The 15,544-nt window shown below is 44.0% G+C and overlaps 1 protein-coding gene across 16 annotated transcripts in view; it reads left to right on the top strand.

Annotated features, from left to right (window-relative positions):
* The first annotated feature begins 10,220 nt into the window (after positions 1-10,220).
* The window catches only part of LOC125466588 (eukaryotic translation initiation factor 4 gamma 3-like), a 327,506-nt gene continuing 322,182 nt past the window's right edge, over positions 10,221-15,544 (top strand). For 12 of the 16 annotated variants that reach the window (XM_059655645.1, XM_048561270.2, XM_048561264.2 and 9 more), the window contains exon 1: positions 10,221-10,559. In XM_059655645.1, the coding sequence (XP_059511628.1) occupies positions 10,498-10,559 (62 nt within the window). In that variant the 5' untranslated portion in view covers positions 10,221-10,497. Of the gene's footprint in view, positions 10,560-12,571; positions 12,653-15,544 lie in introns of those variants that run through there. The other 4 variants (XM_059655644.1, XM_048561259.2, XM_048561256.2 and 1 more) reach the window with 3 other exon arrangements.

The following is a 15,544-nucleotide window of genomic DNA, read 5'->3' as shown; positions in this document are numbered from 1 at the left end:
GTGGGCGTTGTTGGATATGTCAGCATTTATTACCCATCCCTCACTGCCCAGAGAGAACTTAAGAGCCAACCACGCTTCTGTGGGTTTGGAATCAGAGGTAGGGTACAACAGGACGGACATTAAAGAACAAAATGTTTTTCTTTAAATGACAATTGACAGTGGTTACATGGCTACCATTAGGCTAGCTTTTCAAAGTTCCAGACTTTTTACTTAACTCGTATTCCACCATTTGCCATGATCAGAGTCAAACCCATGGCAATTAATGGAAAAGGCAAAAGGAGTGCTCATGAAGTAGGGAAGAGTAATATAAATGAAAAGTAAAGGGAGGCTAATTGTCAGTTTTAATAGCAGAAACGGACTAGTGCTGTTCAGGGTAAACCCAAGCAAACAGGACACAATTTTAGGTATAGAAGAGCAATCAAAGTGCAATACAATGTTCATGATCTCAAGTTGATGAATTGAGCCCTGAAGTACTGGAAAGTATGGAAGCGGAAAATGAGATGCCACTTCTTCAGCTTGTGTTGGGCTTCCCTGGAGCACTACAGGACAGCCGAGGACAGAATTTAAGCCAGAGAGCAAGTGGTGTGTTAAAATATCAAGCGATATTTACTATTTTCTCATTTTTCTTCAGCTGAATTTTTTCAGCAATGTCAAAGCATTTAAATTTAATTTTGAGCGACGAGTCTTTTTTTTAAGTGAACACACTTTTGGTTTACTAATGAATCAAAATTCTATTTGTTTCAATGAATTTACAATGATCTTGGATCTGTAAATTTGTTAGTCAGTGGCAGGGCTTATTTTGGTTTGAAAATACAACCATATCGCGATCAATGTCATTCTGAATTCAAGTCCAGCACTTGAACGAAAAACTCAAGTCTTGCTGTCCAGTACAGAACAGGGTGAGTGTTGCATGGCTGAAGATACCATCTTTTGGATTATACTGATGTCCCATCTGGCTGCTCAGCTGGATATAAAACATCACTATTTTGATGAAGATAAGAGGCCAATCTTTATCCCTGATCAATATCACAAAGGACAGATAATCTGGTCATTGTCACATTGCTGTTTGTGTGAGTTTTGCTATTTGTATATTGGCCACATGTTTCCTCTATTTCAGCCAGCCTGGCAGCATCTGAGGAGAGACAAAGTTAATGTATCAAGTCCATTACGACTCTTCATCAGATGGGCCTCAGGGGTGAGGAGAGGCAGATGGAGTTGAACTTAGATAAATGTGAGGTTTTGCATTTCGGTAAGGCAAACCAGGGCAGGACTTACACTGTTAATGACAAAGAGCTTTAAGGGTGCAGGTATATAGTTTCTTGGAAGTGGGTTGCAGGTTGACAGGAGGTGAAGAAGGTGTCTGGTACTTCACTGGTCAGAGCATTGAGCATAGGAGTTGGAAAATCATGTTGTGGCTGTGCAGGACATCGGTGAGGCCACTTCTTGAACACCACGACAATTCTGGTTGCCTTTCTATGTTGTTAAACTTGAGAGGATATGGAAAAGATTGACAAGGATGTTGCTGGAACTGGAGAGTTTGAGTTACAGGAAGAGGCTGAATAGGCTGGGGATTTTTTACCTGGAACATTGGAGGCTGAGGAGTGACCTTATAGAGGTTTATAAAATCATGAAGGGCATGGATAAGATGAATAGTCAAGGTCTTTTTCCTAGGGTAGGGGACTGCAAAACCAGAGGGCATCTGTTTAAGGTGAGAAGGGAACGACTTATTAAGGATCTGAGAGGTAACTTTTTCACACAGAGGATGGCACGTATATGGAACAAGTTACAAGAGGAAATGGTGGAGGCAGGTATAATATCCATATTTAAAAGGCATTTGGAGAGTACATGGATGGGAAGGATTTAGAGGGAAATGGGCCAAATGCTGGGAAATGGCTCTAGGTCAGATTATACCGTAGAGCTGAATGAACACAGCAGGCCAAGCAGCATCTTAGGAGCAGAAAAGCTGACATTTCGGGCCTAGAGCCTTCATCAGAAATGGGGGAGGGGGAGGTGGTTCTGAAATAAATAGGGAGAGAGAGGTAGGCGGATCGAAGATGGATAGAGGAGGAGATAGGTGGAGAGGAGACAGACAAGTTAAAGAGGTGAGGATGGAGCCAGTAGAGGTGAGTGTTGATGGGGAGTTGGGAGGGGATAGATCAGTCCAGGGAGGATGGACAGGTCAAGGGGGCGGGATGAGGTTAGAAGGTGGGAAATGGGGGTGTAGCTTGAGGTGGGAGGAGGGGATAGGTGAGAGGAAGACAGGTCAGGCAGGTGAGGACGAGCTGGGCTAGTGTTGGGATGCAGTGGGGGGTGGGCAGATTTTGAAGCTTGTGAAATCCACATTGATACCATTGGGCTGCAGGGTTCCCAAGCGGAATATCAGATGCTGTTCCTGCAACCTTTGGAGGTGACATTGTTGTGGCACTGCAGGAGGAGGCCCAGGATGGACATGTCATCTGAGGAATGGGAGGGGGAGTTGAAATGGTTTGCGACTGGGAGATGCAGTTGTTTACTGCAAACTGAGCATAGGTGTTCTGCAAAGCAGTCCCCAAGCCTCCGCTTGATTTCCCTGATGTAGAGGAGGCCACAACAGGTACAGCGGATGCAGTATACCACATTGGCAGATGTGCAGGTGAACAACTGCTTGATGTGGAAAGTCTTCTTGTGGCCTGGGATCGGGGTGAGGGAGGAGGTGTGGGGACAGAGAAAGCTCTTCCTGCGGTTGCAGGGGAAAGTGCTGGGTATGGTGGGGTTGGAGGGGTGTGTGGAGTGGACAAGGGAGTCAAGGAGAGAGTGGTCCCTCCAAAAAGCAGCCAAGGGTGGGGAGGGAAAAATGTCTTTGGTGGTTCGGTTGGATTGTAGATGGTAGATGTGACGGAGGATGATGCGTTGGACCCAGAGATTGGTGGGGTGGTATGTGAGGATGAGGGGGATTCTCTTTTGGTGGTTATTGTGGGGGCGGGGTGTGAGGGATGAGTTGCGGGAAATGCGGGAGACACGGTCGAGGGTGTTCTCGACCACTGTGGGATGTTGTTGCGGTCCTTGAAAAACAAGGACATCTGAGATGTACGGTAGTGGAATGCCTGATCCTGGGAGCAGATGCGGCGGAGGTGAAGGAATTGGGAATAGGGTTGGCATTTCTGCAGGAAGGTGGGTGGGAGGAGGTGTATTGAAGGCAGCTGTGGGAGTCAGTGGGCTTGAAATGGATATCGGTTTCAAGGTGGTTGCCTGAGATGGAGACAGAGATCCAAGAAGGTGAGAGAGGTGTTAGAGATAGTTCAGGTGAACTTGAGGTTGGGGTGGAAGGTGTTGATGAAGCGGATGAACTGTTTGAGCTCTTCGTGGGAGCACAAGGTGGCGCCAATACAGTCATCAATGCAACGGAGGAAGAGGTGGTGTTTGGGGCCAGTGTAGGTGCGGAAGAGGGACTGTTCCACGTAACCAACAATGAAGCAGGCAAAGCTTAGTCCCATGCGGGTACCCATGGCCACCTGACTTGTCTGTAGGAAGTGGGAGGAATTGAAAGAGGAGTTGTTGAGGGTGAGGACAAGTTTGGCTAGGCGGATGACGGTATCAGTGGAGGGGGACTGATCAGGCCTGCGAGACAGGAAGAAGCGGAGGGCCTTGAGGCCATCTGAATGGGGAATGCAGGTATATAGGGACTGGATGTCCAGAGTAAAGATGACGTATTGGGGAACCGGGAATTGGAAGTTCTGGAGGAGGTCGAGGGCGTGGATGGTGTCACGGACATAGGTACGGAGTTCCTGGACCAAGGGGGAGAAAATGGAATCCAGATAGGTGGAGATGAGTTCGATAGGGCACAGAGCAGGTGGAGCTAATGGGTTGACCAGGGCAGGCAGTTTGTGGATTTTGGGAAGGAGATAGAAGTGGGCGGTGCGGAGTTGGGGAATAACTTAGGTGAGCTTGCAACTTGGATAGGTACCTGGGACTTTGATGTTGTGGCCATTTCGGAGACATGGATAGAGCACGGTCAGTAATGGATGTTGCAGGTTCCAGGGTTTAGTTCTTTCATTACGGTCAGGGAAGGTGATAAAAGAGGGGGAGGTGTGGCTTTGTTAGTCAAGACAGTATAATGGTGGCTGAAAGAACTTTTGATGAGGACTTGTCTACTGAGGTGGTATGGGCTGAGGTCAGAAACAGGAGAGGAGAGGTAACACTGCTGGGAGTTTTTTATAGGCCCCTGCAAAGTTTCAGGGATGTGGAGGAGAGGATCGGCAAAACTATTCTGGGCAGGAGTGAAAAGAACAGGGTGGTCATTATGGGAGAACTTAACTTCCCTAACATTGACTGGAAATGCTATAACTCTAGTACAGTCAGATGGATCAGTTTTTGCCCAATGTGTGCAGGAGGGTTTCCTGACTCAGTATATCGAAGGGCCAACAAGAGGGGAGGCCACACTGGATCTGGTACTTGGTAATGAATCAGGCCAGGTGTGATTTAGTGGTAGGTGAGCACTTTGGAGAGAGTGACCATAATTGGGTTATGTTTACTTTAGCAATGGAAAGGGATAGGAACATGTCACAGGGCAAGAGTTATAGATGGGGGAAGGGCAATTATAATGTGATTAGGCATGATTTAGGAGGCATAGAATGGGTTAGCAAAACGCAGGGCATGGGGACAATCGAAATGTGGAGCTGGTTTAAGGAACAGATATTGCGTGTCCTTGATAGGTGTTTCCCTATCAGACAGGGAGGAAGCGATAAGGTAAGGGAACCGTGATTTACTAAAGAAATTGTATCTTTTGTTAAGCGGAAGAGAGAGGCTTATGTGACGATGAGACGAGATGGCTCAGATGAGGCAATGGAGAGTTACAGATTAGCTAGGAAAGATTTAAAGAGAGAGTTAAGAAGAGCAAGGAGGGGACATGAGCAGACATTGGCAGGCAGAATAAAGGAGAACCTAAAGCTTTCTATAGGTATGTGAGGAATAAGAGGATGACTAGGGTAGGAACAGGGCGAGTCAAAGACAGAAGTGGGAAGTTGTGTGTGGATCCTGTGGAGATTGGAGAGGTGCTAAATGATTATTTCTCAACTGTTTTCGCAGAGGAACTGGAGAATATTGCAGAGGAGAAGACTGAGTTACGGGCTACTAGAATTGAAAGGATTAGAATAGATTAGATCAGATTAGATTCCCTACAGTGTGGAAACAGGCCCTTCGGCCCAACAAGCCCACACCACCCCTTGAAGCATCCCATCCAGACCCATCCCCCTCTAGCCCACATGCCACTGAAAAGGTTAGTAAGGAGGAGGTGTTATCAATTCTAGAAGGTGTGAAGGTAGATAAATCCCCTGGGCCAGATGGGATTTTTCCGAGGATTTCTGGGAAACTAGGGAGGAGGTGGTGGAGCCTTTGGCCTTGATCTTTGAGTCCTCATTGTCTACAGGTTTAGTACCAGAGGGCTGGAGGATTGCAAATGTTGTGCCCTTGTTCAAGAAGGGCAGTAGGGATGACCCAGGTAATTATAGACGTCTGTTGTAGGAAAAATTTTGGAAAGGATTATAAGAGATAGCATTTATAATCATCTAGCAAGCAACAATTTGATTGGAGATAGTCAGCATGAATTCGTCAAGGGCAGGTCGTGTCTCACATAACTCATTGAGTTTTTTGAGAAGGTGACCAAGCATGTGGATGAGGGTAGGGCAGTTGACGTGGTGTACATGGACTTCAGTAAAGCCTTTGATAAGGTTCCACGTGGTAGGCTATTGGAAAAAATACAGAGGCACAGGATTGAGGGAGATTTAGCAGTTTGGATTAGAAACTGGCTTTCTGTAAGAAGGTAACGAGTGGTGGTTGATGGAAAATATTCAGCCTGGAGTGCGGTTACTAGTGGTGTACCTCAAGGATCTGTTTTGGGACCACTGCTGTTTGTCATTTTTATAAATGACTTGGATGCAGGCATTGGTGGATAGGTTAGTAAGTTTGCAGATGACACTAAAGTTGGTGGAGTGGTGGACAGTGTGGAAGAATGTTGCAGGTTGTAGGGAGACTTGGATAAACTGCAGAATTGGGCCGAATGGTGGTAAATGGAGTTTAATACGGATAAATGTGAGGTGATTCACTTTGGGAGGAATAATAGGAAGGCAGAATACCGGGTCAATGGGAAGATTCTTGGTAGTGTAGATGTGCAGAGGGATCTTGGTGTCCATGTACATAGATCCCTGAAAGTTGCCACCCAGGTTGATAGTGCTGTTAAGAAGACTTACGGTGTGTTAGGTTTTTTTGGTAGAGGGATTGAGTTCCAGAGCCGTGATGTCATGCTGCAACTGTACAAAATGCTAGTGCGGCCTCACTTGGAATATTGCGTACAGTTCTGGTCACCCCATTACAGGAAGGATGTGGAAGCATTGGAAAAGGAGCAGAGGAGATTGACCAGAATGTTGCCTGGTCTGGAGCGCAGGCCCTATGAAGAAAGGCTGAGGGACTTGGGTCTGTTCTCATTGGAGAGAAGGAGGCTAAGAGGGGATTTAACAGAGACGTACAAGATGATCAGAGGATTAGATAGGGTGGTCAGTGAGAGTCTTTTTCCAAGGATGATGACTTCAGCTTGTACAAGGGGGCATAGCTACAAATTGAGGGGTGATAGATTTAAGTCAGATGTCAGAGGCATGTTCTTTACTCAGAGAGTGGTAAAGGCATGGAATGCCCTGCCTGCCAATGTAGTTAACTCAGTCACAGTAGGGGCATTTAAACAGTCCTTGGTTAAGCATATAGATAATGATGGAATAGTGTTGGGGGAGGGGGTTAGGTTAGTTCACAGGTCGGCGCAACATCGAGGGCCAAAGGGCCTGTTCTGCGCTGTATTGTTCTATGCTTTGTGTTCTATAATGAGGTTGGAGGTTGTGGTTGGGAGGTCACCTGAGGTGGTAAGATTGTGGATGGTTTGGGAGATGATGGTTTGGTGCTCAGGGGTGGGGTCATGATCCAGGGGGCAGTAGGAGGAGGTGTTGGAGAATTGGCGTCTGCCCTCAGCGATGTAGAAGTCAGTGTGCCATACTACAACTGCGCCTCCCTTGTCGATGGGTTTTATGGTGAGGTTGGGATTGGAGCGTTGGGAGTGGAGGGTTGCACGTTCTGCGGGGGAGATGTTGGAGTGGGTAAGAGGGATTCAGATGTTGAGGTAATTGATGTCTCGATGGCAGTTGGAGATGAAGAGGTTGAGGGAGGGTAAGAAGCCTTGGGGTGGTGTCCAGGAGGAGAACTTGTGTTGGAGGCGGGTGAAGGGGTCAGTGGAGGGAGGGTTGGGCTCACGGTTAAAGAAGTAACCATGGAGGCGGAGGTGGTGGAAAAATTGCTCAATGCCCAAACGTGACTGGAATTCATTGATGTCTGGGTGGAGGGGGACAATAGTTAGCCCCTTGCTGAGGACTGTCCATTCATCCTCAGTAAGGGGGAGGTCTGGGGGGATGGTGAAGATTCGGCAGGGCTCAGTGTTGCTGTCTCCTCTGCAGCTGCTGGCTGTGGTGGCTGTGGGCAGACCGATGTTGGTGTCGGCTGTCTGATTGTGATATCCGTTTGGCACAGATGTGTTGGACTGAAGGGTCTGTTTCTGTGCTGTGTGAATCCATGACTCTTCACTGGGAGCCATTTTGGATTTGAAACTTTAAAATGGTTTTTCTCTGCTTGGATGCTGCCAGGCCTGCTGGATTTTTGCATAGTTTCTTTTTATTTAACTTTATAATCTCTAGCATTTGTTGTACTTTGTTTTTATTTCCTCCATTTCAACTGTGGTTACACAGCAGAAGCTACTTAATTGGCTGTAACATGCTTTGAGACATCTGGCAATTGTGAAATGCATGATATCAATGCAAATCTTTCCTTTTTCTTGGGATGTCCCTGAAGACAAGAAAGACAAAAGAAAAAGCTAGACTTTTATTGAAATAGCTGTTCTCACAAACACGTTATTGCTCAAGCAATTGGATTTGACATAACTCCTAGTTATTTACTCACTAATAATAAAAATTGGCTTGCAAATTATTTTATTCACTCATGGGACATGGGCAATGCCAGCTCACCAGCATTTATTGCCAGTTCCTAGTTGCCTTTGAGAAGGTGGCAGTGAGCTGTAGGTAGACTCGCAACGACGTTAGGATGGGAACTCCGGGTTTTGTCACGACAGAGAAGGAATGGTGGTATATTTCCCAGTCAGGATTGTGAATGCCTTGGAAGGATCTTGAAGGCGGTGGTGTTTCCATGAACCTACAGCCCTGGTCCTTCTAGATGGATGTAGTTGTGGTTTGGAAAGTGCTGTCTCGGGATCTTTGGTGAATTTCTACAGTATACCTTGTAGATAGTACACACTGTTGTTATTGAGCTTTGGTGGTGGTGATGGGATATTTACAGATGTGGTGCCAATCAAGTGGTCCACTTTGGCTTGGATATTATTAAGCTTCTTGAGTGTTGTTAGAGTTACATTCATCCAGGCAAGCCGGGAGTATTTCATCATTCTCCTAATTTGTACATTGTAGATGGCATACAGGCTTTGGGGAATCAGGATTGAGTTACACGCTGCAGGATTTCTAGCTGCCGACCTGTTCTCATTGCCACTTTATTTTTATGACAAGTCCGTTGAGCTTCTGGTCAATGGTAACCCCATGGATGTGGATAGTGGGGTTTCAGTGATGGCAATGCCACTGTATATCACAGTAGATAGTAGGAACTGCAGATGCTCAAGAATCTGAGATAACAAGGTGTACAGCTGGATGAACACAGCAGGGCAAGGAGCAACAGAGAGAGTAGGAAGGCTGGCATTTCAGGCCTAGACCCTTCTTCAGAAACGGCTAGGCCTGAAACTTCAGCCTTCCTGCTCCTCTGATGCTGCTTGGCCTGCTGTGATCATCCAGCTCTACACCCTGTATATCATTGGGGTGTTGGTTAAATGGTCTCATATTGTAGATGGTCATTGCCTGGCACATGTCTCATGCAAGTGTTACTTGTCATTTTTCAACCTAAGCATGCACATTACCCAGGTCCTGTTGCACTTGAACACGGACTGCTTCAGTATCTGAGAAGTTGTAAATGGTACTGAATATTGTGCAATTATCAGAGAATATCCTTACTTCTGACCCAATGAGGGAAGGTCTTTGATGAAGCAGCTGAAGATGCTTCAGCCTAAACACTACCCTAACCCTACAGACATATCTTGGAGCCAGCATGAATAACTGTGAACAACCACAACCATCCCCTTGTGTGCAGGGTATGACTCTGACTAGTGGAGAAATTTCCCTTTGATCCTCTTGATTCTGGTTTGGCTGAGGTTCCTTGATGCAATTGGTCAAAAGTGGCCTTGATATCAGGGACTGTAATTGTCACCACACTTTTGGAATTCAGCTCTTTTGTCCATGCTTGAATCAAGACTGTAATATGATCAGGAGCTAAATGGCCCTGGTGGAACCCAAACTAAGCATCACTGAGCAGGTTATGGCTTAGCAGGTGCTGCTTGATAGCACTGTTGATATTCCTTCCATCTCTTTACTGATGATTGAGAGTAGACTCATCTGGCTGGAATTGTCCATGTTGGATTTATCCTGTTTTTTGTGGACAGGTCATACTTTGGCAATTTTCCACATTGTCGGGCAGATGCCATTGTTGTAGCTGAACTGGTAAAATTTGGATGGGGGTGTGGCAGGTCCTAGAGCACAAATCTTTAGTACTATTGTCAGGATACAGTGCTGTTCAGTATCCACTGCATCTAACCGTTTATTGATATCACATGGATGAATAAAATTGGCTGAAGGCTGGCATCTGCGATGTTAGAGACCACTGGAAGAGGCCAAGATGGATCATTCCCTCAGCATTTCCAGCTGAAGGTTGTTGCGAATGCTTCAGCTTTATCTTTTGCACTGATGTGATGGGCTCTCTCTTCGATAAGGATTGGGATATTTGTGGAACCTCCATCTTCAGGAGTTCTTCAATTGTCCACCACCATTCACAACTGAAGATGGCAGGATTTTCAGAGCTGCTATTGCTGTTTAAAATGATGACTGTGGCCATATTAACGGAAATCTGAGGATGTGTGTCAAGGGAGGTTCACTGGCCCCAAAAGCTTTGCTCTGGATAATTCTGTACTTCGCTGCGGAGTTTCCGGAAATAGCCGAAGCGGTCTCGGGGTGGGGGGGAGGAAGCCGAAGTATTCCGGAAGTTGCCGAGCAGCCGGAGTCGAAGTTTTCCGGAAGTTGCCGAGGACTGCCGGGCGTCCGTCTTCTCGGACTGAGAGCGGCTCGGTTCGCCATGTTGGTTTGTGTGTAAAATAATCGCTTGCATCCGTCCTAAAGCTTGACTCTTTCACTCTAAGGACGATCCCTGCTGCTAGTTCACACTCTGGGCCATCTACCAATGCTATTATTTTTGTGATTTGCAGGTAAACTCACGTGGGAAACGTCCTTCTGAGGGAGGACACCCTGAGGTACATCTCTCTATCTCTCTGTACAACAAAAAATCCGCCTGGTTTTTCCTTTTTTTTGTCTTCCTCAGCCTGAAATGAGCTTACCACAGAAAGCCAAACCACAGCCTGTAATAAGAGGACTACAACAGCCTGCTTCGTATCCTTCACTTTTTGGGAAACATTCAATTGATCGATATATGTATATAAAATCCAAAAAAAAGTAACAACTGAGGAGATTCTTTTTACCTTTTTTGACTAGTGTTGGTTCATTTTTTTTGGAGGGTCTGAGTGAGTAACGTTGTCACTATAGGTTACTCGGGGTTAGAAGTAAAATCTTTAAGATCTGTTGGTTTATAGGCACTTGTTGCAAGTGTGGATGGGTTCAAGTTTTTTTTAATATAAAGCCTCTTTATGAAAAGAAATAAGATTTATTGTTAAATGTCTCTGAAAGAAATTGCTTTGTATTTGGGTTGACTTGAAAAGGATTTTGGTTCAAGTGTGGGTAGAGAGAGAAAGTGGGGTAAAATGAGCTTTTAACGATGAGTAATAAATGATTTTGTTTCGATTTTTCTTTTTGAAGCCCCTTCCCCATTTAAAAAGAACGTAATAACACATTCATGAACACTGCTGTTTATTTTAGCATTTGAGACGAAAGTCACAGGCTCTTACTTACTTTACATTTTAAAAAAAAGACAAAACCCTGTAGGGGAGCCGGTGAAAGGAAGGGTATCTGGTGTGATTGAAGATTTGAAATTTCTGGGTGGGTTTGTTAGAATTTCTCTTTCATTTGGTGTTTAGAACGTTTGTGTATCACTTTTTGAAAAATAAGGAAGCGAGTTTCTGTGGAGGTTTTATTTTCTTAGGGTGTTTTAGAAATGTAAGCTTTGTGGGTAGTTTAGGGACTGTGTGCATGTGTGTGTGACACGTCTTCAGAAAATGCCGGTTACAGTCCGGCACTAACTCCACTGCAGACGGTCTGCAGCTCTCCATTAAAATCTGTAGGCCTGTATTTCTCTGGTCTATTTTAAATGATCAGTGTCGTTTTTAGATTGATTTTGATCTTTTTTGAAGAAAGAGCTGGCAAATGGAGAATTATGGACACAATTACGTGTTTTGTGCAGCGACCCACAGCGAGTTTACAGTATGGTCCAAATTTCATATTCCAACTCAGAAATTGTACTCTGGCCTCTTCCTGAATTTGGGATAAGGTGTCTGATCATTTTCATCGTTTTATTTTATTTGGGATTTTTTTCCTCTCTAAACATGTGCATTTCTTAAGACTTCCGGGATTAAAACAAAAGCACTGTTAGAAAATGGAGAAATTGTTGGACCTCTGGGTGAATAATAGTGCACTGATCTTTTTGAGTTCATTCTTGATTTGTGAAATATTGCACTTTTGTTTTATGGTTTTTTTTCACAATGTGTTTGTAAAACAAAGTACTTGTTTTATTGACAATGAATTGCCTTGGAATGCTGGGGAGTGGGGGCGAGTAATGTTGCTTTGTAAAGTACAATGTGGCCTGAAACAAAATAGTGTTAGTCCAGCTGCATTTTAAATTGTAAGATTTGGTTAGCAAAGGGCCTGATATTCAGCCAAGTATTAGGAAATAATTCAGTGATTTGCTGTGATATTGAATAACGAATGGAGATCTTCCTGTAGTTTGGATTTAAATGCTGGATTTTTGTCAGGATACACAGGTACTGTATGATTATGGTGTTATCTTGGTTTTAATTAACTTGTGTAAAGTTGCTCTTTAGCTTGTTATAAATAATGTTGGTATGCATTTTAAAATGCTGAATAAGATTACCAAAGCAGAACAATCCTGGCTTTTGTTAAGAAAGAATTAGACTTGTGCAGTTGTTGGACGTTTACATAATTTACAAATTTTAACTGTGAACAAATTTCTACGTTTGCAAGGACAAGGCAATTTTATTAAGTGGCAATTTGGGAAGCTTTTATTTTGTTGTGCCAAGTTCAGGGCTGTAGTTTTAGGCCTTGGTTTGGGATGTGGGTCCTCTGCCAGATAACTGCTCTCCCAATCCCATAGCTGATGCTGGGCATGCTCAGATACCCAGTGCTAGTTTCCTGCTAAATAATGTCTCTGGTGACTCAAGGCACTGTAACATTGCTAGATAGTGTGCTACCTTGTATCAGTCATAAGGCATGCAGGCGCATATCTGATGCGGACTTCCTGGTAAATAATGTACTTGGTGCTGACTGATGTGCCACACAGGTACCATTTTTATCTGGTATATTAAAATCTGAGGAGCATAAAATACTTCAGAAAAGTATTTAGCTTTATTTGGTACATCTGAATGTGTTTGCACATGGTGTTGAGGCTGTTGCGTGATTCTGCATCAAAGTAATCGTGATGACTATTTTAAATATATGAACAATTTTGTAGTGCAGTACATTTGGATAGTAATCTGTACTAATACAAAATGTTCTTGTTTCTGACCTGAGTGTGTTCACAGTTTCAATGTGTATACATATATGTTTTTTTTAAGATATGCTATTCTGTTTGCTTCGTCCACACCCTCATGTGAATGCAGCCTGCAGTCACTGGCTTGAGTTTTCTGCTGCAAATTTGAAATAGAGTATCAATGCCAAATGTTTTTAAATTTTGATTTTAAAATAGAATTGAAATCTATACAAAATGCTAAACCAATTTTACTAATTAGACTGTAAGATTTTCTACAACTGAGGTTAAATCCATTTTTATTAAAGGCAGGGATGGTGGGGGAAGTGATGCAGTGGGATGCTCCTCTCTCTTTTCATTTTTGAAGGTTAAGACCTGTGTTGCAGCAGAGAAACCAAACGGCTGTTAGTGAAACTGTTCCATATGAATGTGTTCTTTCATTGTAAAGTCACAACACTGCTGTTCAAGTTAAATTTAATGAAAATGTTCCAATAATGTGGGGTGGGACAGTCAGCAAATTGCAGCAGAAGGTAGTTAAAAATATTGAACTTGACTAGATTTCATTTGAGTTGCTAGAGTGTCTTCATTTGCAAGTTCTTTATCTTTGTAATAAAACACACTCATGGTTTTTGGCATATGTGAAAGGTAATGATATGTTCACTGCAGTTTTCAATTGCATTGAAGCGCTTGAGATTGATCTCAGGCATTAACATCAGTACTTGTAAATGTGCATGAATTCACCTTTGTATGTATGGAGATCACCAAGTGACTTCACATTTTAATTTCAACATCTGTTTAAATCCATCATGCACCCTCTTGAGTCTACTTCCCACTGAGATCTTCGTAGCCTTTTCCTCCACATAAACTCCCAAACCTACGATTCCTGATGCCATTATCTCACACGGTCACAATCACAGAAAAGACCATCTCTTATTTACCCTTATTGTCCTTATTTCTGTTCCCACTGTGAACTCTGCTTCCTCCCGTGTTACCCTGGAGAGAGAGTATTTCCAGATTAATTACAATGGTGTGAAAGATCTCCGTGGTGGCCTTTGGCCTACATTCAGCATGGTACTTCTGCAGTTACTGATCTGCTGAACCCCACCCTCACCTTTGCCTTTGCCCCCACAAAATCATTACTTTCTCAACTTGACTGTTCCCCTAGCAACGTGATTGATTAGCTCACTTGGCTTGATGGCTGGTTTGCAATGCACAGCAATGTCAACAGCACAGGTTAAATTCCTCAATTCTTGCACTGGTTGAGGTACCATGAAAGCTCCACCTTCTCCATCTTTCCCCTCGCCTGGGTGAGGTGATCCTCAGGTTAAACCACCATTAGTTGTCTCCTTCTGTATTGAGAGAGTACCCCTATGGTCTGGTAGGACTATGGCGACTTGACTTTACTTCCTTCAGCGTGCCCATCTCCGTATGTCCAACTGTATGAACAGATATGACAGAAAGCTGGTTGAACTTGTTCATCAGATCTCCCAGGACTCCAACAACCACCTCTGCCACTTCCCTCCCTTGTCCTAATCCACTGGACCAAACTTCCCTAGCCTCGAACTTGTATCTTTTGATAGTATCTCTCCTATTTCCTGTATGCTTTCTCTCAACACATCTTGCCCATGAGGCAGCTTGTATCAATGAAATCCTGAAATGGTCTCTCTGAATCCATAATTTGATTTATTCTCGTTACATGTACCAATATATAGTGATGAGCACAGTTTTGCATGCTAACCAGACAAATTATATCTTAGATAAGTACATCAGGGTAATAGAACAGAATGCTGAGTATAATGTTACAGCTACAGAAAAGGTGCAGAGAAAGATAACTCTAATATATGAGAGGTATGTTCATGAGTCTGATAACAGCGAGAAAGAAGCTATTCTTAAATCTGTTGGTACGTGTTCAAGCTTTTGTATCTTCTCGTTGGAAGAGGGTGGAAAAGAGTATAACTGGTTGGGAGGGGTCGTTGATTATGTTGGCTGCCTTTCTGAGGTACTGGGAAGTATGGATGTTGTCAATGGAAAGAAAGCTGGTTTTCATGATGAACTAGGTTGTGATCATAGCTCAGTAATTTCTGGTAGTCTCGGGCAGAGCAGTTGCCATATCAAGCTGTGATGCATCTGGAAAGGATGCTTTCTATGTTGCATCTATTGAAATCGGTAAGTCGTTGTTAACATCCCAAATTTCCTTAGCTTTCTGGGGAAGCAGAGGCATTGGTGTGCTTTCTTGACTGTAGAAACTGTTGGTGATACTAACTCTTGGGAACCTGAAGCTTTTGACTATCTCCACCTTGGCACTATTAATACACGCAGACACATGTCTTCCTCACTGCTGCTTGAAGTTGATGACTAACTCCTTCATTTTGCTGACATTGAGGGAGAGTTTGTTGTCTTCACACCATACTACTAATCTGTATATCTCTTTCCTGTGCTCTGTCCCGTCATTGTTTGAAATCTGACCTGCTAAGGCGGTGTCATCATCAAATTTGTAAGTGGAGTTAAAGCTGAATTTGACCTCACAGTTGTTAGAGTATGAGGAGTGTAATAAGGGACTGAGTATGTAGCTTTGCAGGGTACCGGTATTGAGGAATATTGGTGAAGAGGAGTCATCATCTATCCTTAATGATTACAGTCTGGCTGGGAGGTTAGGGATCTAGTTGCAGAGAGCAGAGTCCTAGGTCACAGAGTTTAGAGATGAGTTTTGTTGGAATTATGG

Source organism: Stegostoma tigrinum, chromosome 28, assembly GCF_030684315.1.
Source record: "Stegostoma tigrinum isolate sSteTig4 chromosome 28, sSteTig4.hap1, whole genome shotgun sequence".
Lineage (NCBI taxonomy): Eukaryota > Metazoa > Chordata > Chondrichthyes > Orectolobiformes > Stegostomatidae > Stegostoma > Stegostoma tigrinum.
Note: the sequence above shows the minus strand (reverse complement) of the source record. Positions and strands in the feature narration are given on the sequence as shown.